Source organism: Saimiri boliviensis, chromosome 11, assembly GCF_048565385.1.
Source record: "Saimiri boliviensis isolate mSaiBol1 chromosome 11, mSaiBol1.pri, whole genome shotgun sequence".
Classification (NCBI taxonomy): domain Eukaryota; kingdom Metazoa; phylum Chordata; class Mammalia; order Primates; family Cebidae; genus Saimiri; species Saimiri boliviensis.
The window spans coordinates 115,987,308-116,015,200 of NC_133459.1; the positions used below are offsets into that span (position 1 = coordinate 115,987,308).

A 27,893-nucleotide genomic window follows, 5' to 3' on the forward strand; every position below is an offset into this window, starting at 1 on the left:
CACCGCCCGTCGCCACGCCCGCCTCAGGCTGAGGGCCAGTCACTCGCGGGCCGGCGTCCCGCAGCCCATTCGCGCCCCGCCCCTGCCCCGCAGCGGGACGAGTAACGGTTACGAAGCACTTTCTCTGCCTCGATTTCTGCTTAGTCATTGTCTTCCAGGAAACAGCTCCCTCAATTTACTTACGGTCAGCTCGCTCTCAGCGGCCGCAGGAGCCGGAGCCGCAGCCGCAGCCACCGGTGCCTTCCTCTCCAGCCGCCGCCGTTTGGCCTCGCTCGGGCCGAGCGCAGGCCGGGCTCCAGCCGCGCGGCACCGGCAGCCTCGCGCTCCCTCTCGGGCCTCTCTCGGGCCTCGGGCACCGCGTCCTGTGGGGCGGCCGCCCGCCCGCCCGGCCGCAGCCCCGTCGCCACTCGCCCCTGGCGGCCGCTGCCATGGGCACCGACAGCCGCGCGGCGAAAGCGCTCCTGGCGCGGGCCCGCACCCTGCACCTGCAGACCGGGAACCTGCTGAACTGGGGCCGCCTGCGGAAGAAGTGCCCGTCCACGCACAGCGAGGAGGTGAGCGCGGCGAGCGGCACCGCGGGGCTCCCGGGGCAGGCCTCGGGCCAGGCCGGGCGGTTCCGGGAAAGAAGCAGCTTCCGCGGGCGTTGGAGGGTGGCAGGGCCTTGCGCGCACCTGGGCTCCGCCCGCGGGAAGATGCCCGGGCCAGCGTAGGCGCTAGCTGGGGTCCAAACCCGCTGCTGGGGGCAACGCGTCTTAAAAACTTAGCGGGTGCAGCTGCGCAGTGACGCGTCGCAGGTGCTTAAGGCTGGTAGCAGAACTCCGAAACACCCTGGGTCCCTCTTCCTGGCACGGAGGTCAGCAGAGTGCCAGGACGTCGCTCTGTCCCTCTCCACGTCTCTTGCTTCCTTCCGCCACCCTGTCCAGGTAGAGGAGTATTTCGGAGATTATCCTCCTTTGGTGCATTCAGATGAAGTAGTATTCCTAGTGCACCTAACTTCTAGAATGCTGACATTAGATTCTATGTTGCAGTGAGGCAAATGAGTAAGCACTCAAATTTGGCTTTGAAATACCCTAAATACCCTGACTTTCGTTATTACACTTTTTTTTTTTTTTTTTTTTTTTTTTTTTTTTTTTTTTTTAATGATGGAGTCTTGCACTGTCGCCCAGGCTGGCTGGAGTGCAATGGCGCGATCTCAGCTCACTGCAACCTCCACCTCCCGGGTTCAAGCGATTCTCCTGCCTCAGCCTCCCGAGTAGCTGGGATTACAGGCATATGCCACCACACCTGGCTAATTTTTTGTATTTTTAGTAGAGACGGGGTTTCACTATGTTGGCCAGCTGGTCTTGAATTCCGGATCTCATGATCCGCCCGCCTCAGCCTCCCAAAGTGCTGGGATTACAGGCGTGAGCCACCACACCTGGCCTGTCATTACGCATTCTATGCACTTATCTGTGCATCTATGTATGCTTTATCATTACACATTCTATGCATGTAACAGACTATCATACATTCTATGCATGTAACAAAATGTCACATGTGCCCCGTAAATATGTACAAATATCATATATCAATTAAAAAATAAAAGTTTTGTAAAAACTGGAAAATAAAAAGACGAGTAACTAGTTGGAGGTGACAGTAATTAATCTGGAATTACAAACGTGTTATTCCTATTTGTTGTTGGCCATTTCTGAGCAGATAGTCATCCACAGACTGCATATTGTGCATATTGGTGGTATGGGACAATTTAGTATTTAAAAAATAACAAAACCTTTAGATTTAGGAGCTGTATGTCTTTCAGAAAGTTACTTAGCCTCTGTGAGTCTGTTTACATGGCTTTAAAGTTGGGTAAAAACACTTTCCTCTTCAGGTTGTTGAGAGAATAGATGAAAATGCTCACCATACAGGCATCTATCTCCCTGTCATCTGGTTCCATCAGAAAGATAAAACAAATCTTAATTAAAAGAAAAAACCTTCCTAAACTATGTCATATTATGGTATCAGCTGTGTTCATAGGCAGTTTCTGCTCTTTTATATGAGATGTTGGTAATAGACCATGCAGCAGCACACGGCATCCCTCTGAGTAAGTGCTGGACCTCTGCCCAGGCCTGGTTGGGGCCAGTGCCCGTCAAGAGATGAGAACTCTTGCTTGTAACTTTATTTAGGAATCTGAGTCTGTACTATATTCTGTGTTCACGTTCCAGCTCAGTGTGTATTGTTTTATTTAAACCACCTACTTTGGCTGTTTCTCCCAAAGATAAATATTTCTGTATTTGGTACATAGACCCTTAATTTCTTCCTGTACTATTGGTGATATTGGGTGAAATTTTATCTGTTTCACAACAGCATACTCTAGTGACTCAAGAGTTTCTGACTGCAAACACAGTAAGAAGTACATTTTACCTTGCAATCCAGTTGATAGTTGTATATCAGTATATCTGAAACAGGCTTCACAAAAAGATATTAACCGTTATTTTATACTGTGTATTCTGATTTTTTTCTGTCTTTAATTTTTAAAATGTTGCTTTCTTGATGCACAAAGTCACACCACAGTTTGTAAAACATTGTTCAATTGACTAATTCTGGTTTGTAGTTTTTTATTTAGGGTGCTTCATAAGAGTAGGGCAAAACTAAAGAAACTAGAAAACATTTGAGGAAAACCTGAAGGGATCATATTATAGGGAAACTATAAAAAGGGGACACACTTTGTTTCTATGTAAAAAGAACTTTGTAACATCCAGAGCTCCAAATTGGGATGTACTACTTGGAACAGTTCAACCTCACTAAAGAGATTAAAGAAACGGAATAAATCACTTATTTTTGAGAAAATGTATATATTGGGTCGAGAGTTCAGTTAAATTTCTTACAAGGTCTCTTCTAGTTCTAATTAAAAAAAAAAAAATGTTACGACCTCTGTCCAGATTTTTTGTTTCACTGGAACTTTATGAAATCAAATCGTTTTTTAAGTAGATCATTATAGAACTGTTTTGCCCAGTTATTTGTCGTAAGGGTGTTTGACCAGTTAAATCATGGTATTTTAAAAATTCTTACACAATTCCAGATGTAATGATAGGCTAAGTTGTGATGATGCTTATCCTCAGTGATATTGTGTGTGTATGATAAGAATGAAGAGAGCAGAGGACAAACATAAACATTAATGTTAATGACAAACATTAACCCAAGTACAAGGTTAATGTTTAGTGAGTATAGAGAACATGTAATTTACAAGATTAAAAATCATTAGGTTTGTGATAAAGTCAATAAATTTTTTATGTAATTATAACATTTGTCCTGACATTTTGCAGAATCCAAGATTAATTAAAGAAATGGTTTCAAGAAGGGGGTGAATACTCTGAAAATATACTTCCTTCTTGAATTGAGGAATTCATTGGGAAAGTCTCAAGTGTGCAAATGAGCCATCCTTCCAAAGAGAAATTTCCACTGACTTAAATTTGGTTATAAATATGCTTTACATAAAGATGTAGACCATGTAACTTGAATTCAAGTGTATTGTTGTGAATAGCACATATTGTTAAGTATTGCGTATCTTAATATAGGTAGTTCTGTGCCCTTAAATTGATAAACTTGTACTAAGAGATAAGTAGTAAAGTGCTTATATCAATTTTTATCATAAGCAATCACAGTTCAGATAGTTCAGAAGTTTGGTCTCTGCTGTTTCTATTAGGAAAGTGCTTTTGCAATTCAGGGGCTTGCTTTTAGTTACTCATTTGTTTTTGCATTGATTGCCCACAGAAGAATGCAAAACACTGTGTTCCTGGTTATCTAATAAAGCAATGATTTCAAATAGCCAGCATTGGCCCACTGGTGGTCATAAATCAGTTTAGTGAGTCATGGAGCAGTATATTTTTTCTAATTAATATATTAGAAGCCATTAGAGTACCTGGCATAATATGAACCTAAATGTCGTTTTGTGGATGTTTTGTTTCATTATATGTATATACATATAATGCATATGGGTCTTTGCTTACTATGTCAATATGTGTCTTACTTTGGACTACTATGAAATAAGTTTGAAATACACTTTAATAAAGTATGTTTGAATTAATTTACAACATACCATACTGTAATATTTGTGTAAAAAATTCTTTTGTTTATCTAAGAAAACATTGAAGATAGGTTAGAGGTACACCTAAATGTTAGGAAATGACTTCTGGACTGTCATACAAGTTGACTTCTGCAAGATATGTCTATCCTGGTGGTTCTCAGACTTTAGAGTACATAAAGTACTCTACATGGGATACTTGTTAAAATGAAGACTCCAGACTGCTCTTGGAGAGTGATTTGGTGTGTCTAGGATTAGGCTCAGGAATCTGAATTTTTAATAAACAACACAGGTGAATCTGAGGTAAGAGTCCTCCAGCCGCACTTATTCTCCAGTAACTTAATTTGTCTATCTTTAAGAAATGTAGCATGGTTGATATGAATTCAGTCAGACAGCCTGGGCTTGATTCCAAGTTTCTCTGTTTATAAACCTTATTTTTGTTTCTTTATGAAGCCTTTTTTTTTTTTTTTTTTTTTTTTTTTTTTTTTTTTTTGGAAGTAGAGTCTTGCTCTGTTGCCCAGGCTGGAATGCAATGGCACCATCGTGGCTCACTGTAACCTCTGCCTCCTGAGTTCAAGCAGTTGTCCTGCCTTAGCCACCCAAGTGGCTATTATAGGCCTGCACTACTACACCCAGCTAATTTTTATGTTTTTAGTAGAGACAGGGTTTCACTATGTTGGCCAAGCTGGTCTTGAACTCCTGACCTCAAGTGATTCACCTGCCTTGTCCTACTAAAGTGCTGGGATTACAGGCATGAACCACTGCACCTGGCCTATGAATACTTTAATGTCCCAACAGTTCACTTAAATTTTCACTGGTACAAAAACACTTTAAAATAATTAGACAACTGCTTTAGTTCAAGAACATTTGAGAAACGAGTAGGATGAAAAAAAGCCTGAATTTATCTACGGTGAAGAAAACAAAAACCTTGTAGAATTAAAGTTGGGGTTTCTATGGCATTTCCTGTTGCTGTCTTTTTTTCTGCCTATCAAATTAACATATTCTTATTGTAGGAGTATAGAAAAGTGTATAAACTTTGATTAACAGTTTCAAAATGTATTCCTTTTGCAGCTTCGTGACTGTATCCAAAAAACCTTGAATGAGTGGAGTTCCCAAATCAACCCAGATTTGGTCAGGGTAAGTGAAATGTGAATGCAACCATCACGCAGGCCAAAAAGGAAGTAAACAGGAAGTTAATTTCTTCAGTTTTGTGAGGGAAGTCAAATAGGCAATTAGCCATAAAACTCTCTGTGGTTGATTTACTGAGACAGCACTCTCATCCAGTAGGCTTATACTTAAAACAGAAAATCTAGACTGTAGGCAACTTGTTAGCCAGACAAGATACTAGGATTCTCATGCTTATGTTCTCACCACGGTTTCCTCGCTATCGGTGTTTTATTTACATTTATATTTGGTCTAGTAGAGGAATGATTATCAGTTTTGATTGGTAGATTGCTTTGGTAGACTCAAAGTCACTGGAAATAATTTTTCAAATGTCAGTTTCTGATGAAGCAATAAGGAACTGTGTCCATTAAATGTCAGTATATGGCTACTATCAGAAACATTAATGTACAAAACACTAAACCACTCTTTGATATCCAACTTAGTCAAAGGCTCACAGCACATTACTTAGCTACTTTAAAAATATGGAAAAGGACATGTGCTGGGAATACTGGTTCCACCAGGCATACTACAGCTATGTAACTCCAGAGCTGCTATATAGACATTGAGTAATTTATTTTTAATTAATCTCCGTTTCTCTGAAATGGCTATTTATTCTACTTATGCTTGACTTGTAAACACTTACTGAACTCCTGATGTGTGCTATGAAAGTGCTTAAGAATCATGGGAAAGCCCTTGCTGTTCACTTTGTGTAATATTATAAATGTACTAATACTTTGTCATTATCCTGGTAATTATTCATTAAAATATGTTAGAATGACCTTTGTTTTTTTCTGCTGCACTCAGAAAAAAGTTTTGGTTTAAAATGCTTATGATTAGGCTGGGCGCGGTGGCTCAAGCCTGTAATCCCAGCACTTTGGAGGCCGAGGCGGGTGGATCACGAGGTCAAGAGATCGAGACCATCCTGGTCAACAAGGTGAAACCCTGTCTCTACTAAAAATACAAAAAATTAGCTGGGCATGGTGGTGTGTGCCTGTAATCCCAGCTACTCAGGAGGCTGAGGCAGGAGAATTGCTTGAACCCAGGAGGCGGAGGTTGCGGTGAGCCGAGATCGTGCCATTGCACTCCAGCCTGGGTAACAAGAGCGAAACTCCGTCTCCAAAAAAAAAAAAAAAATGCTTATGATTATAGGCTGGCCACAGTGGCTCACGCCTGTAATCCCAGCACTTTGTGAGGCTGAAGTGGAAATCACCTGAGTTCAGGAGTTCGAGACCAGCCTGGCCAACATGGCAAAACCCCATCTCTGTTAAAAATACAAAAAAAATAGCCGGGCATGGTGGTACATGCCTGTAATCCCAGCTACTGGGGAGGCTGAGGCAGGAGAATCACTTGAACCTGGGAGGCAGAGGTTGCAGTGAGCTGAGATCACATCACTGCACTCTAGCCTGGGCAACAGAGTGAGACTTTGTCTCAAAAAATAATAAAAATAAATAAATAAAAATAAAATTCTTGTGATTATAACACTAAATACACTGTTGTCATACAATCCAGCAATCCTGCTCCTTAGTACCTACCCAAAGGCGCCAAGAACTTATTTGCACACAAAAACCTGTGCAGGGATCGATCTTTACAGCAGTTCCATTCATAACTGCTAAAATTTGAAGCAACCAAGATGTTCTTCAGTAAGCGAATGTATGTATAAATTACTAATGCATATATGAACTATTCAGACAAGGTAGTATTAGTCAACGCTAAATAGAAATGAGCTATCAAGCCATGAAAAGACATGGAGGAACCTTGAGTGCATATTACTAAATAAAAGATCTGAAAAGGCTATATACTATATGATTTCAACTATTTGATATTCTGGAAAAAGCAAAACTATGTAAACTATAGCTTTGCTAGTCTAGTAAAAAACAAACAAACAAACAAAACCGAGTAAAGAGGTCAGTGGTTGTCAGGGATTAGCATAGAGGGATAGATGAATAGGCAGAGCACAAGTTTTTTATGTCAGTGAAACTACTGCATATGATACTGTAATGGTGGATACATGTTATTATACGTTTTTCTAAACCCATAAACCATGCAATACTAAGAGTGAACCCTAAGATAAACTGGACTTGGGTGAATATAACATGACAATGTAGATTGATCAACTGTAACAAATGTATACCACTGTGGTGGGTATGTTGATAATGGGGGAGGCTGTGTGTATGTGAATCTGGGGGGTAAATGAGAACTCTGTTCAATCTACTTTCTGTTTGATATTGTTGTGAACCTAAAACTGCTCTAAAAAATAAAGTCTATTAAAAAAAAAAAACTAAATCCACTTGCAAGTTAAAGTCCAATAACATTAAAATCCAAATAAATTAAAACGTAAAAGAAAAAGTTTGTAATTAATGTAGAAACTTTTTAATATGTCATCCAGATGGATAATATGTTTTTCATTGTTTTTTAGGGTAAAGTTACCTGCTGTGCTAGTGGTTCTGACTCCTCACATATCCCCCGATTGCTTGTTTAATTTTTTTGATCATGCTTCCTTCTAAATATCTGGTCAAAATGAGACACATTTTCCCAGAAAATAGATAAAAACACACACCATTTAACCTTTATTTCAGAGCTTTACAACCCTTGTGAAGCCCACCCAGGCTTTATCTTGCAGGTAGACAATCCTGCAAGATAAGTCTGTTATCCCATTTGCTGTCTTACAGGTTCTCTGCTTCTAAAGGGCATTCTGGATTATAGACAATTTTATAATTAGAAGCATTAAATTTTATGTTTATTTTAAATATTATGTGTTTATTATAGGAGTTTCCAGATGTCTTGGAATGCACTGTATCTCATGCAGTAGAAAAGATAAATCCTGATGAAAGAGAAGAAATGAAAGTTTCTGGTAAAATCCAGTCTTTTCAATTTATTTTGTTACATAGTGGAAGTGATAGGTTTTGTTAGGCATTAGAATAGGCCTTTCTTTGGTCAAACACTAAATGTGGGAAATACAAAGATTCTTTTTTAACATAATTTTACTTAAACTCCAAGATGGAGTTATAGGAGGTCAGTGCTGGCTATTATATGAGTCATAGCTGGGCGTCGTGGCTCATGCTTGTAATTCTAGCACTTTGGGAGGCTGAGGCAGGCCGATCACAACAACACAGCAAAACCCCGTCTCTACTAAAAATACAAAAATTAGCTGGGCGCAGTGGCGGGCACCTGTAATCCCAGCTACTCAGGAGGCTGAGGCAAGAGAATCATTGAACCTGGGTGGTGGAGGTTGCAGTGACCCAAGATTGTGCCACTGTACTCCAGCCTGGTGACAGAGCAAAACTCTGTCTCCAAAATAAATAAATAAATAAATAAATAAATAAGGATTGAACTTCAACTTGCTTTTCTCATGATGATGTCATCATGTCATGTAATTTATGTGTCAGACTTCAGTAGAAAGATTAAGGTGAAGGAGATGGAAAGGATAAAGGGAAGGCTTAGGAGCAGTGTCCCCAAAGCAAGCATAAGCACCCCTTTCCTGGTAAGATACTGGTAAGCAATGTCTGATGTCACCTGGGAATATAAAAAGTCTGGGCAACAGTTATATGAAGAAAAAGAAAACACTGTAACACCCATTCAGGAATTGTAGTAAGTGACAAATTCCAGAAATTGTACTAAGCTCAAGGAATACACAAATGAAAAGATATGCCATTTCTGCCCTTACCTTACAATCAGCATAGCATAGTCATTAAAAGCTTGAGCTCTGAAGTTTCTGGGTGTGCAGATTACAAGCTAGTGTACTGTTGGGCTAACAAAGACTTTAATCTCCCTGTGCCTCAGTTTTCTCTTCTATAAAATGGGGATGTATCTGTTTCTCTGGCTTCTTTGTAAATTGAGTAAAATAACAAAAGAAGCACTTAGCACAGTGCTTGCCTCAAAGTAAGTTCTAGTTAGCTATTATTTGCTACCATGTTGTTACTGTGGTTGTTGGTATTTTGTTATTATTGAGATGAATAATAATAATAAATTACATGTAAGATGAGATAGGGTATTATCTTTTTAATCTGATAATAATAACTACCATTTATTGAGTCTTGCTTTGTGCCAGGCACTGTACTTGGCACATTATGATTATATTTTCTCATTTAGTTCTCAAAACAATCCTGTAAGATAAGTCTGTTATCCCATTGCATTAGTGATATTAAATAACTTGAAAGTTGTCATACAACCAATAAGTGGTTGAATCAATAATTCACTCAGGTATGCTTAGCTCCAAAACCCATTTTTTCCTTTTAATATCACAATGCTGTTTGTGTTGGAAAGGAGGTAAAGCAACATTCTTTCTGAGGTTGATTGTAATTCATGATTTAGTTCTATCTTGGGTCTCTTAGAAGTTGTACTCAGTTCCTATAGGGCTTGAGATTTTTTTTTATAGGTATCAAAATTCTCCTCATATTAAGAGCTTTCCTCTTTCTACCTATCCAAAAAGGCTTCATCTTTCAGAGAAAGGAGGCTATTTCAGATGGCACAAATTCATGGACAGGGAAATACTAGTGGGGAGGGTTTTCATAGCGTTATAGGGGCTAAAGTTAGCCAAAATAGTAAATACTGACTCTCATATAGTAGGGAAGCTGGGACGGCTGTTCAATAGGAAGTAATCTCAGGGAAGCAGTGTTTTTAGAGAGATTATCTAGCAGTAGGAAGGGACTCATATAAGAAACAGACAAGAAAATGTGTTGCATATATCAAATGTCAGGCACTTTATATAAGGGTATTTTATTAGCCCTATTTTTTCTCCATTTCCTCTTTTCATTTTTTTCTTTTCTTGCTCTTCTGTTACTCTACCTGTTTGTTTATTGAGCAAATTTATTTTTTTGAACAGTGAGTTTACATAAAGTAAATATTTACGTATAAAATTGAGTTTAAATGAAGCGAAAGCCTCAATCTTACAAATACAGAAAATGACTCAACTTTCCTAATAACCAAAGAAGTGCCAATTAATGTGGTCCTGGGTAGGTATGGTATTGTACCTGCTTAATTTAGAAAAAAAATTTAATAATAGCATCCTATGTCGTTAGAAGAACAATTCTTAATTGGTGGTGGTGTAGTAAACTGGCACACATCTTTTAAAACATAGCAAGACTTACACAAAACATCACAGTGCTTTGACTCATAATTACATTTCTAACTATTCATCTCTGGGAAATGATACAGTATAATGCTGAACAAAAAGTTACTAAGATGTTTGTTTTGGCATTATATATGTGAAAACAGAAAGCTGGAACTACTACTGGAACATTTACTAACCTAAATGTTAATAAGTAGAACTCATTTAAATGACACTCTTCAAAATTACAAAACAATATTCAACCATTAAAAACTGAGTATCTAAAATTGGCTGGGTGCAGTGGCTCATGCTGGCAATTCCAGCACTTTGGGAGGCAAGGCAGGTGGATCACTTGAGGCCAGAAGTTCGAGACCAGCCTGAGAAACATGGCAAAACCCCATCTCTACTAAAAATACAAAAATTAGCCAAGTATGGTGGTGCAGGCCTATAATCCCAGCTACTCAGGTGACTAAGGCACGAGAATTGCTTCAGCCCAGGAGGAGGAGGTTGCAATGAACCAAGATGGCACCACTGCACTCCAGCCTGGGCAACAGAGTGAGACTCTGTCTCAAAAAATAAATAAATGAATAAAAGTATTTAAAATTATACACTAAAAACCCAGAATACATTCAAGGCCACCCCTAAGTGGAAAAAACAAAACAAAACAAAATTTAAAAAAAAAACACAGAATACACAGAAATCTAAACAGTAATTTGGGTGATGAGGCTGGCAATTCTTTTTGGTCTTTACTTTTATAGGTCTTTATTCTACAGTAAGCACATGACTATTAGGATAAAAAAAGAAATTTGGCCTGGTGTGGTGCTGTAATCCCAGCACCTTGGGAAGATTGCTTGAGGCCAAGGAGTTCAAGACTCCCCTGGGCAACATATCAAGGCCATGTACCTACCAAAAAAAAAAAAAAAAAAAAGAAAAAATTAGCCAGGTATAGTGGTACATGCCTGTAGTTCTAGCTATTTGGGAGGCTGAGGTGAGAGGAACACGAGCCTAGAAGGTCAATGCTGCAGTGAGCTGTGATCGCAGCACTATACTCCAGCCTGGATGAGAGAGAGACCCTGTCTCAAAACAAATTGTGGTGATTCACAACTGTAATCCCAGCACTTTGGGTGGCTGAAGTGGGAGGATCTGCTGAGACCAGGAGTTCAAGGCCAGCCTGGGCAATATAATGAGACCCTGTCTCTACAAATTTTCTAAATTAAAGAAATTTTAAGATAACCAAATACTACATAGAAATATATTTAAAATATTTATTACATAAAGATAAACCAAATAGAAGGAGAAATAATGTTATACCCTACTTTATATGACCACAACTAGAAGGTAATAGCTGAAAATGAAAATGATTATATTAGGAAGGTAGAATTGTGGATTCTGGTTTTTTTTTTTTCCATTTTCTTCTCATTACATTTTTAGTTTAGTCTTTGTATATAGATTTTGGTTTATTGGAGAAAGTATATAATGTGCTCTATTAATGTTTAAAGCATAAAAATATAAATTTCAAGTAATTTAAGCTCCAATAGTTATCTGACTTGCCTTCTAATAAATGGGAAATAAATATTTGCTTTTTGTTTTGTAAACAGGTATTTGTTGGCACCTAGCACATGATTTTAAAAGTACAGTGGAAATATACATTTAGGTCTCAAAATTAAAACTATGAAGTTATGTAACTGGGAAAGGAAAAATAATTCATTCAAGATTGTCTGTCATCTTAGTATTACAACAGTGTTAATACTAGCATATAGTGAAATGTGTATCCAAATGTAGTAATGGGTTTCGTTTTCTTTGTTACCCAGCAAAACTGTTCATTGTAGGATCAAACTCTTCATCATCAACTAGAAGTGCAGTTGACATGGGTAAGTAAAAACTGAACTTTTTATCTTAATAGTGGACTTTAAATTAGTATAAGTGCCCGTGTTTAGGTTCAGGTAGAAAGAAAATGAGTTGATTCCAATTTTACCTTCTAAAGTTCTAACCTAATTTCTTAAGGCTTCTGTAAAATCATAGTGACTTATGTATGGTCATATTTTGATATGCAAGAGGAATGTAAAAGGTGTAACATAGTTAATATTCACTATCTGTTTGGTGATAGAAGTTCTTAATCATATTCTTAGCTCTTTTAGTACTATAGGTGAAATATCAAAACCAGCAATGGCAAAAAAAAAATCCAAATATTTTTTATCTATTTTTAGCACTTAGGTTATTGTGATATTGAAGTTATTCAATACTTTAAAAAAATTATTCCGTGTTTACATATATTGAAAACATAAATGACGGGCTCTTTAATATAACGTTAGAATGAATAATCATTTAAAATAAGCTCTTAAATTATTTTTACAGAAATTAAGAAATTGTCTACCTTTATAAATATGGATTAAGACCATACATTCAGTTTTCCAGTGTCTCAAGCTTATTCTTTGCTGTGACTACCAGTTACAGAATATTGGGTCATTATTCATGTGATCATCCATATGTGATAGTAGTGAGCAAGCAGAACTGGAGAAGAAAGTTTTATGAGATAAGGGAGCTACTAAAGACTTCTGGGACCTAGGAAACAAGAAGGAGGATTTTGTTCCCCAGAAGGAGGAGCATGTAGTAGGTGCAAACTGCCCAGGAAAAAGGCAGGTCAGAGAAACCAGCTTCTCTGCCACACAGAGCAAGTAGGCAAATTGGCACTTAAACATTTTTAAAAGATGGAAATGTTCTAAATACAAAGTAAACTACAAAATAATCTGTTATTTTGAAAACTAGTGAAGAATATAGACAGAATTCAGTGGAATACTTTGAAAATATTAGAAATATTTGTTTTTATGATGTAGCAAGCATTTATTCTCTTTATGTTTTCCTTCCTATCAGCCTGTTCGGTCCTTGGAGTTGCACAGCTGGATTCTGTGATCATTGCTTCACCTCCTATTGAAGATGGAGTTAATCTTTCCTTGGAGCATTTACAGCCTTACTGGGAGGAATTAGAAAACTTAGTTCAGAGCAAAAAGATTGTTGCCATAGGTACCTCTGATCTAGACAAAACGCAGTTGGAACAGCTGTATCAGTGGGCACAGGTAAGGGATGGCAGGATCATAAGCACTCTGGGAAGAACCTGCCCTTTTCAGTCTTCGCTGCGCGCTGTTGAGCCTCGTGCACATAGTGGCCACCCCTGTAGGGGACTTTTCCACATGTGGGAGTTTTGTTTTGTTTCTGCAGGAGTTTTGAGGCAGGTTTTATCTAAATCAGTTGGGGTTTTTGTTTTTATTTAAATATATCTCTGATTTAACTGAATGTTAATCCTAGTTAAAATGAGTGACAAAAATACTAGAAAAATGTGTGTTAAAACATTTATAGCCAAATGAATTAAGGCCATTTCCTCTGGTTCTACGTACGTGCTGAAAACAATAGTATCTAAAGAAAAATTAAGGTTTTTCTTTAGGTACTATTAGACCAGGCTCTAATTTCCTAAGTAAGGGAATATTATATATAACAAATATTTATTCTAATAGATATGTAAGACTCTCAGTTCATACAACTTGATAGGGAGTGAGTGTCATAAATTAATTATTCCCACTCTCTGGTCTAATAACCTACAGAATTATTAGGAAAATCAATTACTAGCATTTTACCTTTACTCTCAGTATTTTTCTTTATTCCTTTTCCTTCTTCAGCCTTCTCCTTTTCAGAGCTTTCATAGTTTCTTGTGGACAGGAAGACCCTAGAGAAAGTATTTCCCCTTCTCCCTTTGACTTGATGATAGCCAGAATGTGCTCAAGAAACTTCTGGAGAGATTTAGATGATTCAGAATGCAAATTAACCAGTGCAGCTACTGGAAGCTATCAGTTCTTCTCTTTCAAAATGTGTCTGATTAATAGCCATATTTTACACTTTAACATTAAATGTATTTACTTGCATTTGATCCTCTACCTTTAAGACCTATTCCCTCTGTAGCTGAAACCATTGCACTTAACAAACTAACAAAAATCATGTTTGTTTTCTAGGCAGATGTATTAGATTGTTAAATGGTTCTATCAGGATACTTTTTAATAGTGTAATACAGGCCGGGTGTGGTGGCTCACACCTGTAATCCTAGCACTTTGGGAGGCCAAGGCAGGTGATCACATGAGGTCAGGAGTTCGAGGCCAGCCTGACCATCATAATGAAACCTCGTCTCTACTAAAAATGCAAGCTGGGTGTGGTGGTAGGTGCCTGTAATCCCAGCAACTCGGGAAGCTGAGGCAGGAAAATTGCTTGAACCCAGGAGGTGGAGGTTGCAAGTGAGTTGAGATTGCACCACTGCACTCCAGCCTGGGCGACAGAGCAAAGATTCCATTTCAAAAAAAAAAAAAATAGTGTAGTACTCTGTTGGCTTTTTCCTCCTGCTAGAGTTATATTTCCTTTCCCTATTACATAAGGAAAAGGTAATAGGGAATGTCTAACCTTACCACTAACCTGGGTTAGAAAAGCATATATTAAGAAAGATACTCATGTAAAAGTATATTGTAAACTTTTAAGCACTGTGGATTGTGATTTTTCATATGTTCTAAAATTAAGTTATGTTTTTGCTTATTGCTTTCTACTTTTTGTATTATATTTAATTTAGTAGTAATATCATGATTTTATTTTCAATTCTAGGTAAAACCAAATAGTAACCAAGTTAATCTTGCCTCCTGCTGTGTGATGCCACCAGATTTGACTGCATTTGCTAAACAATTTGACATACAGCTATTGACTCACAATGATCCAAAAGGTAAAACTGATTATTTTCATTATAGAGATTGATCATAAACCTTTTGCAAAAAGGTACTTGTTGATATTTAATTTTAAGTATGGACAGTGATAAAAATACAGTGTTATCTGAACTATTCTTAATGATTGGTTCAAAACATATACGCCTTTATTTTATTTTCAGAAAACTTAATTTTTGTCTCTGTACCAATGAGGAAAAAAAGTGAAGGGATCATTTCCTGAGTATCTGGTCTTTTGAGGTTCACAAATACTAAACTACACAGAAAAGATCTTTTGAGACATTCCAAATAATAATATTTATAATCCTATCTAGTATAGCAAAGACTGACCAGAAGGCCACTTGATTATTTATTTAGTTATTTATTTTTGAGATGAAGTCTTGCTCTGTCACCCAGGCTGGAGTGTAGTGGCATGATCTCAGCTGACTGCAATCTCCACCTCCCAGACTGAAGCTATCCTCCTACCTCAGCCTTCCGAGTAGCTGGGACTACAGGTGCATACCACCACACCTAGCTAATTTTTGTATTTTTTATAGAGACAGGGTTTCACCATGTCACCCAGCCTGGGCTTGAATTTCTGGACTCAAGAAGTTCCCCCACCTTGGCCTCCCAAGGTGCTGGGATTACAGGCGTGAGCCACTGCAGCTGGCCAAAAGGCCACTTTATTTAAGGGGATAAATATCTGAAAAACATGGCACATGTAATTTAATTTAAAACTTAATAAGTATTTTAGGATAGGTAATTAGGTATTTCATAAATGGTTACTATCAAGCCATATGTTTAGTGTTAATTGGAAATATTATTTGATTAATAAGACTGGCTTATCTGCCTTTTGTAGAATAATGTTTTACATTTTATAAGATAACTAGAGACACTTGGAAGAGAATATCGAACATAATTTGCAAGGATAAATGTTTCAGAGAGCCTGTATGTTACTATTTTTGGTTATAAATGAAAAATGTTTGAAGTGAGAAATACCTTGTGAAAGTCTGATTTAATAAATATTAGAGGAAATTATATTTTAGAGATAATTCTCGTCAAAAAAATGTTGAGCTTTTACCTCCATACCTAAAAAGATGACATAATATCAGTGGGTTGATTCAATTTGCTCAGTTTAAGATTGCTGTGAATAATCTGTTAAGACTTTATACTATGTATTAGCCGTCTGCTTCATTCTCGTCTCTTCATGTTTCATCAGAGGAGGGAGAGATGGAGAAGAAAAAGTTTTAATAGTCATTGTTCCTCGAATGCCAAGCATCAAGCCAAATGCCTCAGAGAGATTATCTATGATCCTCACAACACCTGAACCTATACATTTTTTTAGTCAGGAAATAGAGCCTCAAAGTGAAAGGAACAAACCAAGGTCACCCAGCTGGCTTTAAACAAAGTTTGAACTTGGCCTAAGTCTTGGATTAGTTTGGACCCTCTTCCACTATACTATCTCTCTGATTTGAAATGTTAGTATTACAGTATTTCAATATGAAAACTTTATCCATTTTCATTTAAATCATACCAGAAAAAAATTCAGTGACTTTTGCCTCCCCAGTAGAACTTTCACAATCAAGTAAATTGATTTTTAAGCCATTTTAGTGAAAAATCTAACAAACTGTTATGCTGATTTACTCTGAACTATAAGTGATTTAAATTTTAACTTTCCATATGTTGGCAGGTGTCATGTGTCTGTTTACTGTTTGGAGGCTCTTCTAACAGTAACTGTTACCAACTACTGATGATTCAGCCTGTACCCTCTTCTAGCTTCACTTGAAAAAAAAACTCAATCTAGTAGTAAAGGAAGTAGGAAAAGATGAAGGTGTCTAGGGTTTTATTTTCACATATCTAAATGTTCGTTTAGAAATTATGGCAAAATATATTGTATATGTATGTGAGGAGAGAGATTTAATCCTTTTTTATATTTTTTTTGTATTACTGACATAATTTGATACTTGGTTGTCTTTTTAAATTCTAAGACTTTTGGTGAAAATGTATAGGCTAATCCTGCATTTATCATTAATGAACCTTCAGACACTTTATAATGACACAACTTTTGATTTAATTTGTCATGTTTGCTGACTAAAGAGTTCAGCCACAGCTGAATTTTAAAAGTATATAGTTAAGTGAATAGCATAGTCTCTGATTTTGTGTCAAATTTTTTATTTTTTTAAACAACCAGATTGTAAAACATTTAACTCTGCTTGTTGTTTAAAATAGAATTTTGTTCATAAATTCACTGAAGGTCTATCCCTGTTCTAAAAAGTACTCTTACTCCTCATAATGGGTTTATTGTCCATTACCCATTGTTCTAGAAGTTGTAGTAACAGCTTAACTAGAGAGTAAAATTGTAAAGTAGGTGATTCTGAATTTAGAACTTTCTGTTTTTATTTGCTCCCTGCTTCCTACTTGAATTAAATCCAGTCTGTATTATCTCTCTTTTCCTCGGGGGTCCTCTTCTCTGTTAGAGAATCTGATAAACAAACCCATAGTAATGTTACTTTTCCAAGAAGACATTTGCATTCTATTTATGAAAACTACCATTTATTAGTAGTGTGACCTTGGCCAAGTTACCTAACCTCTATGCCTCAGTTTTCCCCCATAAAGGAGATAATAGTATCTATCTCATAGGGTTAGCATGTGGATTAACTGAGTTAATACATGTAAAGTACTCAGAAAAGTACTTGCCACATGGAAAGTAATGCCAAAGAGCTAATATTAATAAACATTGATTGACTGTTTATTATTAATGTGATTCAGGTATCACAGCAGTTCATTTGGGAATAGGTGTATGCTTTAGCACTCCCAAATCAAACTGTAAAGATGCTCACTTAATCCCTCTCTGTAGGTTGCTTCTGACCCCACTGGAATCTTTCCATATTGATTGATTCATTCAATGGACATTTGAGCACCATTTGCCAGGCATTGTTCTGGGTACTAGAGATAAAGGACCAAGTCAGACAAAAACCAGCCCTCATGGAATTTATATTCTAATGAGAGGAGACAGACTATAAAATAAATGTTACATATGATAAATGGTAGTACATGCTATGGAGATAATTTGTCTGAAGGAGAAAGAGTATCCAAGTTAGTCGTTGTTTTATGTTGTATAGTCAGAGAGGTCTCTCTGCTAAGGGAATATTAATTAGAGACCTGCAGGGAAAGAGTGAGCCATGTGAATATCTGGAAAAAGTGTGTTCAAGGAAGAGGGAGAAACTGATTCAGAGGCGCCAAGGTGTGAATGTGCTTGAGGTTTTCAGGATGCAGTAAGGAGGTGAGGCCAGTGTGGCCAGAGAAGAGGCAGTGAGGAGAGGAGTGGTAGGATATGGGATCAGAACAGTCATAGAGAGCTTGGATATAAACTTGGAATTTGCTGGGCATGGTGGCTCACACATGTAATCCCAGCACTTTGGGAGGCAGGGCATCACTTGAGTCCAGGAGTTTAAGACCAGCCTGGGAAACATAGTAAGACCTCATATCTACAAAAAATAAAATAATTAAATTAGTTGACCTTAGTGATGCATGCCTCTCCTAGCTACTTAGGAGAAAGAGGTGGGAAAGTGGATTAAGCCCGGTGGTTTGAGACTGCGGTGAGCTGTGATTGTGCCACTACACTCCAGCCTGGGTGACAGAATGAGACATTGCCTCAAAAAAAAAAAAAAAAAGAATTGGCACTGCAGCACTCTAAAATTATCAGCTGCAGGTGCTGGTGGAAGTGTAAGTATAGCCTTTCCTGTAGAGAAGTTGCCAATATACTGTGTATCTAGCTTTAAGAATGTACTTGTACTTTGGCCCTTCACTCGACAGCCAGGCATGCATTTTAAAATGTTCGTCATCTGGCATCACTGTGACACCTGGAGGACATTGTTTCTTCCATATTTGGAGATAAATTTATGTCTTGTTTTTTTTATACGATATAGTTGATAAAAATTTATTTAAATGGTCTTGCAATGATTCGTATTCAGATGCTTAAAGCATTGTTGGTATGTTGGTATAAATATTTCTTTTTTTTGAGACGGAGTTTCGCTCTTGTTACCCAGGCTGGAGTGCAATGGCGCGATCTCGGCTCACCGCAACCTCCGCCTCCCGGGTTCAGGCAATTCTCCTGCCTCAGCCTCCTGAGTAGCTGGGATTACAGGCACACGCCACCATGCCCAGCTAATTTTTTTATATTTTTAGTAGAGATGGGGTTTCACCATGTTGACCAGGATGTTCTCGATCTCTTGACCTCGTGATCCACCCGCCTCGGCCTCCCAAAGTGCTGGGATTACAGGCGTGAGCCACCGTGCCTGGCCGGTATAAATATTTCTGTTTTTAGAAAGGGTTTTTGTTTGTTTGTTTGTTTGTTTGTTTGTTTTGAGACGGAGTTTTGCTTTTGTTACCCAGGCTGGAGTGCAATGGCGCGATCTCGGCTCACCGCAACCTCCGCCTCCTGGGTTCAAGCAATTCTCCTGCCTCAGCCTCCTGAGTAGCTGGGATTACAGGCACGTGCCACCATGCCCAGCTAATTTTTTGTATTTTTAGTGGAGACGGGGTTTCACCATGTTAACCAGGATGGTCTCGATCTCTTGACCTCGTGATCCACCCGCCTCGGCCTCCCAAAGTGCTGGGATTACAGGCTTGAGCCACCACGCCCGGCCTAGAAAGGGTTTTTATGGATCAGTGCCACAGTTGTCATCAGAGCTATTGGTGTTTTCATTGTTTAAAATATCATCTGTAAAATGGGCATTATTTATGTGTATATGGCTTTTCTTTTTGGCATTCCTGATCATTGTATTATATAAAGAAAGTCTATACATTGGATAATAACACTATGTATATTTAAACTTATAGACTTATTTGTAATGCAAACCACCATTTTAATGTACTGTAATTAGTATGGTTCTAATATATACAGTCTTTACCTCCTCCCATCACACAACTTTGTGTGTGTTTAATAAACCAATTTTGGTTTGAAAATATTTTTTGAGGCTGGGCACAGTGGCTCATGCCTGTAATCCCAGCACTTTGGGAGAACGAGGTGGGTGGATCACCTGAGGTCAGGAGTTCGAGAACAGCCTGACCAACATGGTGAACCCCGTCTCTACTAAAATACAAAATTAGCCAGGCATGGTGGCACGCGCCTGTAATCCCAGTTACTTGGGAGGCTGAGGCAAGAGAATCACTTGAACCCGGGAGGCAGAATTTTCAGTGAGCCAAGATTGTGCCATTGCATTCCAGCCTGGGCAACAGAGTGAGATAGTGTCTCAAAAAAAATAAATAAAATAAAATATTTTTTGAAAAAGAATATTTATTTTGGCATTATTCTTATTAACAAAATATTAGGAAAAAAACTAAATGTTTTGACCAATGATAATGAAATATATAAATTATGATATCTAATATAGTATTGGGGAAATTATTAAAAATTGTTTTCACAGATTACATGGGAAAATATTCACAATATAAGTGGAAAAAGTAAATAAGGCTGTTGTAACTACAGTATGATTTCTAGTTTTGTAAGATATCGATATATATATATACACACACACAGATACAGACATAAGATATGGAGATACATGGTCAAGATATGGATGGAGATATATATGAAGATATATACCCATATACACCAAAAAAGTTGTAAGGAAATACATGACAGTGGTATCATCTCCAATTCATAGGATTATCAGTGACTTTTTTTTTTTTCTTTAGACCCTGACTATACATTAGAATCACCTGGAGATCTTTAAAAAACTGCAGATGTCTAGGCTCCACTCCCCAAAAGTTATGAATTAAATAGGCTGGGGTACAAGTGTAGATACTTTTAAAATAACTGCCTGGGAGTTTCTAATATTCTGGTTCAGATTCATAGCATACACATGAAGGATAAGCATATTTTATATTAAATTTTGAGGTGTTTCTTTATTATGTTAACTGTTTACCTACATAGTAAAGTACTTTTGTTTTCCAGTTAACATGCTGGAGTTTTGTTTGTTGTTGTTTCTTTCAGAACTGCTTTCTGAAGCAAGTTTCCAAGAAGCTCTTCAGGAAAGCATTCCTGACATTCAAGCACAGGAGTGGGTGCCACTGTGGCTACTGCGATATTCAGTCATTGTGAAAAGTAGAGGAATTATCAAATCAAAAGGCTACATTTTACAAGCTAAAAGAAGGGGTTCTTAACTGACTCAGGAGCATAACTTACTGACCTGTAATTTCCTTGAATATAAGATGAAATTGAGATGTGTAAAAATCTAGTTATTGCCTGTAAATGGTGTCATTGAGGCAGATATTCTTTTGTCATATTTGACAGTATGTTGTCTGTCAAGTTTTGAATACTTCTTTTGCCTCCCTGTCAATCCATTCTCATGAACCACTGTATTGGTTTCCTTAAACTATTGTTTTCTAATTGAAATTGTCTATAAAGAAAATATTTGCAATATATTTTTCCTTTATTTTTATGACTAATATAAATCAAGAAAATTTGTTGTTAGATATATTTTGGCCTAGTTATCAGGGTAATGTATATACATATTTTTTATTTCTAAAAAAATTCATTAATTGCTTCTTAACTCTTATTATAAGCAATTTAATTACAATTGTTAAAACTGAAATACTGGAAGAAGATACTTTTCCTGTTATTGATAAGCTATATCTCAGAGTAACTGGAGTAGCTGGGATTTACTAGTAGTGTAAATAAAATTCACTCTTCAATACATGAATGGAAACTTAAATTTTTTTTATGTGTTATTGCCATAGTATAGCTGCAAAGATTTAACCATGTATTCTTGTGCCGTATTCTCTCTATTACTTATAAAAACAAACCAAAGGAAATCTGAAAAGGAGAGGAGAAACTTTGAAATTATTGTTTGGGGGTTTTATAAAAGCAACTACTGTCATCTCCAGATTCTTTTAAATTATTGATCCATCCTTAGTATATATTGCTACTCATTCAAGAATCTTCAATAAGTGACTGGGCCCAGTGGCTTACATCTGTAATCTCAGCACTTTGGGAGGCCAAGGTGGGTGGATCACCTGAGGTCAGGAGTTTGAGACCAGCCTGGCTAACATGGTGAAATCCCATCTCTACTAAAAATAGAAAAATTAGCTGGGCATAGTGGCAGGCGCCTATAATCCCAGCTACTCAGGAGGCTGAGGCAGGAGAATCACTTGAACCAGGAGGCGGAAGTTGCAGTGAGCAGAGATCGCGCCATTGCACTCCAGCCTGGGTGGCAAGAATGAAACTCCGTCTCAAAAAAAAAAAAAAAAAAATCTTCAATAAATATTGAGTACTTACCATGTTTTGGGATACTGTGGGCTCTGGAGAGACATTATCTACTTGAACAACTTTGAGATATAGTTTTAACTATTTTAAAGCAGAATAATATAATTAAAATTTTATAGCTTAAAGAGACTTAAGTCTTATTTTGTATAATTCCTCATTAGTTTAAGAACCACAAAAATGCAAATAAATAAGCTATAACCTTTGATATACACTATAGGTCTCCTTAATTTTATAAACTGGTATCTGTAACCTGAATAGTTTGAAAACTTCTTTAAAAATCTCTTGTGTCTCAGTATTTTTAAACCATGGGCCTAAATAAAACTAATCTTGCTCAAGTTTTCTCAACCTAGGGAAAAGAACTATGGTTCCATATTCAAAATAAATATAATAGACCTTTTTCCTAAGTAAGATTTTGTGGTTTACTGATTGGATAATTTGATCATTAAAATTATGTGAAATCTGGCCGGGCACAGCTCACACATGTAATCCCAACACTTTGGGAGGCCAACGTGGGTGGATCACCTGAGGTCAGGAGTTCGAGCCCAGTCTGGCCAGCATGGTGAAACCCCATCTCTACTAAAAGTACAAAAATTAGCCGGGTGTGGTGGTAGGTGCCTGTAATCCCAGTTACTAGGGAGGCTGAGGCAGAAGAATTGCTTGAACCCCGGAGGCAGAGGTTGAGGCAAGCCGAGATCATACCATTGCACTCCAGCCTGGGTGACAGAGCAAGACTCCATGTGAATAAACAAACAAACAAAAATTGTGTGAAATCATGTGATTTGCCTGGTAAAACTTGTTTAGTCGTTGAACTACTTAAGCCATCTAGCTTTATATTAATTGTATGTAATGTTATTAAATATATATAGTTCACTTTTAAATTTGGAAATGTACAACCTTTTTTTTCCATATAATTCCTTAAACAAGTGTTCATTTTATTTTCAATCTATACAGTGAATTGTCCAAGATATTTTAAGAGAAAACTTTAATAGCACATTTATTGCTTTTATAACCCTGGACTTATAAAAATGGATTGTTTGAAGGGTTATTCTGAAAATGGGGGGAAAAAAATTCTTAGTTGCTAATGTATCTAAACTTCAGCAGAGCTTTCTGGTGATCTACCCACACCCTCAACTCTTGACAAAGAAATAAGACTATAGGTTTATTTTCTGAAGGGGATCATGTACGGAATTTTTAAATGAGCTTTTAATTTTACCTCTGTACTCTTGATTTTCTGTTATTGAACAATCTTTTTTAAAACACTGATTTTTAAGGCTTTATAAAGAAGTTTTCCAAGCTGATGTTCACATCTTTTTTTCCATGAACTATCAGACTATAGTGAACACTTTCAAATATTTAAGGACTTAATGTTTAAAAATCCATAAAATAGAGAGTAATAATACTACCAAATAATTACTTAAAACTGAAACTAAGTTATCAACAGTTTATATAACATGTTTTTTGAGGAGATGTGAATCCAGTGTGACCAAGTTAGAAAAAGTTTATATAATCGTTTTTTTCCAGTAAATATGAAAAAAAAAAAAAAAAAGCTGTAGCTTATTCATTACACTTTCAAAATACACTGGAGCCTTACTTTAACACAGTGTACTGTAACTTGGAATTTGTTCTGAGTCTATCTTGAATTCCCATCCAGGAAACTGTAGTCACCAAAAGCAACCAGTATTTTTACATGATGTAAAAGATCGTATTGTGCTAGTACATTAATAGAATATCCATTTGGAGATGGCTATTGCTAGAACTTGAATCACAAATAATAGCTAATAATTTTTCAGTTTTCAAAAAAGGTTATTTGGATAACAGCTATTTATAAAATGGAAAACAAAAATTACTCTATTTTGCATGAGTAGCTCAGACTTTCCCATACCAGAGCCAAGTAGTAACTAAAATTAGGATCTTAATTTTCAATGATAAAAGGTCTAAGGCTCATTTAATTATGCTCCTTTAACATTTTCTTTCTAGGTTTTACACCCAGTACTTTCAATATTTGGGAATGTAAACAGACGATGTATTTATTGTATGTTGGCTGACAGTTCATCCTTCTGCAAAATATGCATTTAGAGAAATGTGAAGCTGTTTTAATGAGTATTTAAACCATTTGTATCATTTGTGTTTTCATATTTAAACACACCAACTTAAAATTCTAAACCTATTTTTTTCATCATTAACTTCCTAATATACCAGAACTTATATCTTTTTCCTGTAAAGTTGGTGATGGGATATGGCAGCTTTATTTTTGAAAAATACATAATATGACTTTAATATTTTTATAGTTTTAAGAATTAGAAACATAGGAAGGGAAACGGTTTTAATTAGATAATTCAACTTTTTATCTGTCTGTAGTATACTATAAAAGCAAATTATAAAGTACTAGTAAATATTTATAATGTTTAATATTACTTATGAATTTAAAAGTGTGAGTTGTATATTTTTTAATTGGGTTATTTCAATAGCTGGAAGCATCCTAAAGCATTATATTGATTTTTGAATTATTTGAATTGAAACTGAGTATGATTCAAAAATAAATTAATACTTGTAAAACATCCAAGTCATAAAGGTATTTATGCATTCATTCATTCCACAAAGATTTATTGAATGCCTGCTATGTGTTAGGCACTGTGCTACAGATGGACACAGGTGAAAAATAACTCCTATCTTCAAGGAACATATGGTATATTTGAGAGAAAAGGAAGGAATCTGTATATGAATAAAAGCAATAAAAGGCTGCATCTGTTGGCTGGGCACAGTGGCTCATGCCTGTTATCCCAGCACTTTAGGAGGCTGAGGCGGGTGGATCACTTCAGGCCAAGAGTTCAAGATCGCCCTGGCCAACATAGTGAAACCCTGTCTCTACTAAAAATACAAAAATTATTCAAGAATGGTGGTCCATGCCTGTAATCCCAGCTACTTGGGAGGTTAAGGGACAAGAATCACTTGAAAATGGGAGGTGGAGGTTGCAGTGAATTATTCACAGATAACTTTTGACTCCCCCAAAACTTAACTAATAGCCTACTATTGACCAGAAGTCTTGCAGATAACTAGTTGATTAATACATATTTTATATGTTGTATACATTATATATTGTATTCTTACAATGAAGTAAACTAGAGAAAAGTTTAAGAGAATCATAAGGAAAAGAAAATACATTTGCTGTTAATTGGAAGTGGATCATCATAAAGGTCTTCATCCTTGTCTTCATGTTGAGTAAGCTGAGGAGGAACAGGAGGAGTTGGTCTTTCTGTCCAGGCGTGGTGGAGACAGAAGAAAATCAGTGCGTAAGTGGAACCTCCCAGGTCAAACCTGTATTGTCCAAGGGACAACTGTATTGTATATATTTACCTAAAATTAGGCATACTGTATTTGCTCTAAATCCACTTCAGTTAAAGAAGATAGGCAAAGAACAGGGTAAACCTGGTAAGCCCACGTAAAAATACTTTTTTTTGGCCTACAGTAGATTTGTTGATAGACCAACTCAGTCTTCCCATATTATAAATATGCACTGACAATTTTAATTTCTTATATTAGTTTCTTGACGTTAGATTATATGAGTTGCTTTTCTCCTTTCTTTTTTTAACTTGAAAGGGGCCATGATTGCAAATATTAGACATTGAATGATTTTCTAATATTCTCTCCAATTTTCTACACCTACCTCTGTCTTAATTTCTGTTTTCATGCATTTGCTCAAATTAAAGTTATGGAGATTAAATAAGTGAATACATGTAAAGCACTTTGACTAGTACCCAGCAGATATTAAGTGCCCAGTACTATTATGATTGATGTTGTTGTTCTTTGATGCTTTGATCTCCACAACCTACATCCAATTGGTTCACTTTCTTTCTACACCATTTGTCTCCTCTTCAAATCTAGCCTTTCTCCTCTGTTCATCTTCTTAGTCTCACTGCTTGGCCCTACCAAAATCTATTTTTGCTCCTCACCACATTTGCCACAAGACTTCATCTAAACCATTTCCATTCTTCTGAGATCTATCACCTACTTACAGAAGTTATTATCTATCCCAAATCTCCTCTTCTCTCCAATTGAACATCCTTGCATTCACATTCTGTGTTTCAAATATCAACTCTTCCCTCCTGCCTTAAAGGAAGGTGCATTCTTTTATGGCTACAGCTATGTCTTGTTTTTTGTTTTGTTTTGTTTTGTTTTGTTTTTTTAATCCAATTCTTCAGTTAGCATTAGGCTGGCTGCAAATAGAAAAATCTCTAAGCAGTTAACAAGGTGTTTCCCACAGGTGAAAAATCTAGAAGGCTCTTGAGGGCTCACAGGGCAGCTCCACGAGTTGATTTTTCCTTCTCGCCGCTATGCCATCTCTAAAGCATGCCTTCATCCTTACGGCACAAACTCGCTGCCTGAAAATCCGCGAACCCAACTTTCCAGGAAGTAAAATGCACTTTAAAAGGTCATGAGGGCCGAGCGCGGTGGCTTACTCCTGTAATCCCAGAACTTTGGGAGGCCGAGGTGGGCGGATTGCAGGGTGAGGAGTTCAAGACCAGCCTGGCCAACATGCTGAAACCCCGTCTTTACTAAAAATAGAAAAATCAGCCGTGCGTGGTGGCAGGCGCCTGTAGTTCCAGCTACTTGGGAGGCTCAGGCAGGAAAATCGCTTGAACCTGGGAGTCGGAGGTTACAGTGAGCCCGTGATCATGCCACTGCACTCCAGCCTGGGCAACACAGCGAGACTCCGTCTCAAAAAAAAAAAAAAAGAAAGAAAAAAAAGAACAAATGCGCCCAATTTATACCTAATTGGCTAAAATGTAGTCAGCCACATTTGGCTGCAAAAGAAGACTATAAAAGAAGCTGTTTTAAGCTGGGAAGCAGTGTGCCCACTGAAGTCTGTGTTCTGTGACTTTAAATTTAAAAGCTGTTTTTCTGTTTTAAAGAAGCAGAGACTAGGTTTGGTGAGGTACTCATCCATCCTTTCTCACCTCCAACAATAATTTGCGTTTACTTATTTCTCCAATCCCTTTCCATCACCTCATAGTTCTCTACCTTTTGTCCTAAAAGCCCCCCAAATCCTCTTGACTTTGGTCATTCTCTTCCTTTCACTGCAAAAAATGAAATAAAAAATAAAACCTTACTTCTCTTTACAATTTTTCACTTTTTTTCTTTTGTGCTGTTTCCAATCCCTAAACACCATCTCACGTTTAGATTATACAGCTTCCTACTTCGTCTCAGAGTTCCTGCGGGCACTTTATATCCCTTTTACCCCAACCAAATTCTTAAATTTTATTTTATTTACATTTAGCGTCACAAATAATACATGAGTAAATTACTGTCTTTTTTTAAAAAAAGTATAAATATCGCCAGCGTCTCCCTCGGACACACCAATGGCTATGTAAGCTCTTTAGAATGTAGAAATGAAAGAACGCCTCCCGGGTTCAAGCTGTTCTACTGAACAAATGAACGGATGGCACATAAATGCGTTTTTACAATTTGTTCGTGTGAAACCGGTACGCTAAGGCCCTCTGTCATTGCGGGCTTCGCTGCCCCCATGAAGGTCTTTCCCAACAAAAAGCTGGCTTGTCTGCAACAAATCACAAGTGCAAGCATAAACCTACGCCGTGGTTTCTGCTTGACCGCCCTGGCCTGAGCGGG

At 37.2% G+C, this 27,893-nt stretch overlaps 1 protein-coding gene across 2 annotated transcripts; it reads left to right on the forward strand.

Moving 5' to 3' along the window:
* Nucleotides 1–27,388, forward strand: GCLM (glutamate-cysteine ligase modifier subunit). Of its 2 annotated transcripts, none has more exons than XM_074381409.1 (7): nucleotides 1–554; nucleotides 5,132–5,197; nucleotides 7,991–8,075; nucleotides 12,083–12,142; nucleotides 13,143–13,345; nucleotides 14,907–15,021; nucleotides 15,416–20,975. In XM_074381409.1, exons 1-7 carry the CDS (start codon nucleotides 429–431, stop codon nucleotides 15,433–15,435), a joined length of 675 nt encoding a protein of 224 aa, XP_074237510.1. In that variant the 5' UTR covers nucleotides 1–428; the 3' UTR covers nucleotides 15,436–20,975. The 2 variants fall into 2 exon arrangements, with proteins under 2 accessions (XP_074237510.1, XP_039316903.1); XM_039460969.2 differs by lacking the exon at nucleotides 15,416–20,975 and adding an exon at nucleotides 20,997–27,388 and having other exon boundaries at nucleotides 5–554.
* The last annotated feature ends 505 nt before the right edge of the window (nucleotides 27,389–27,893 follow it).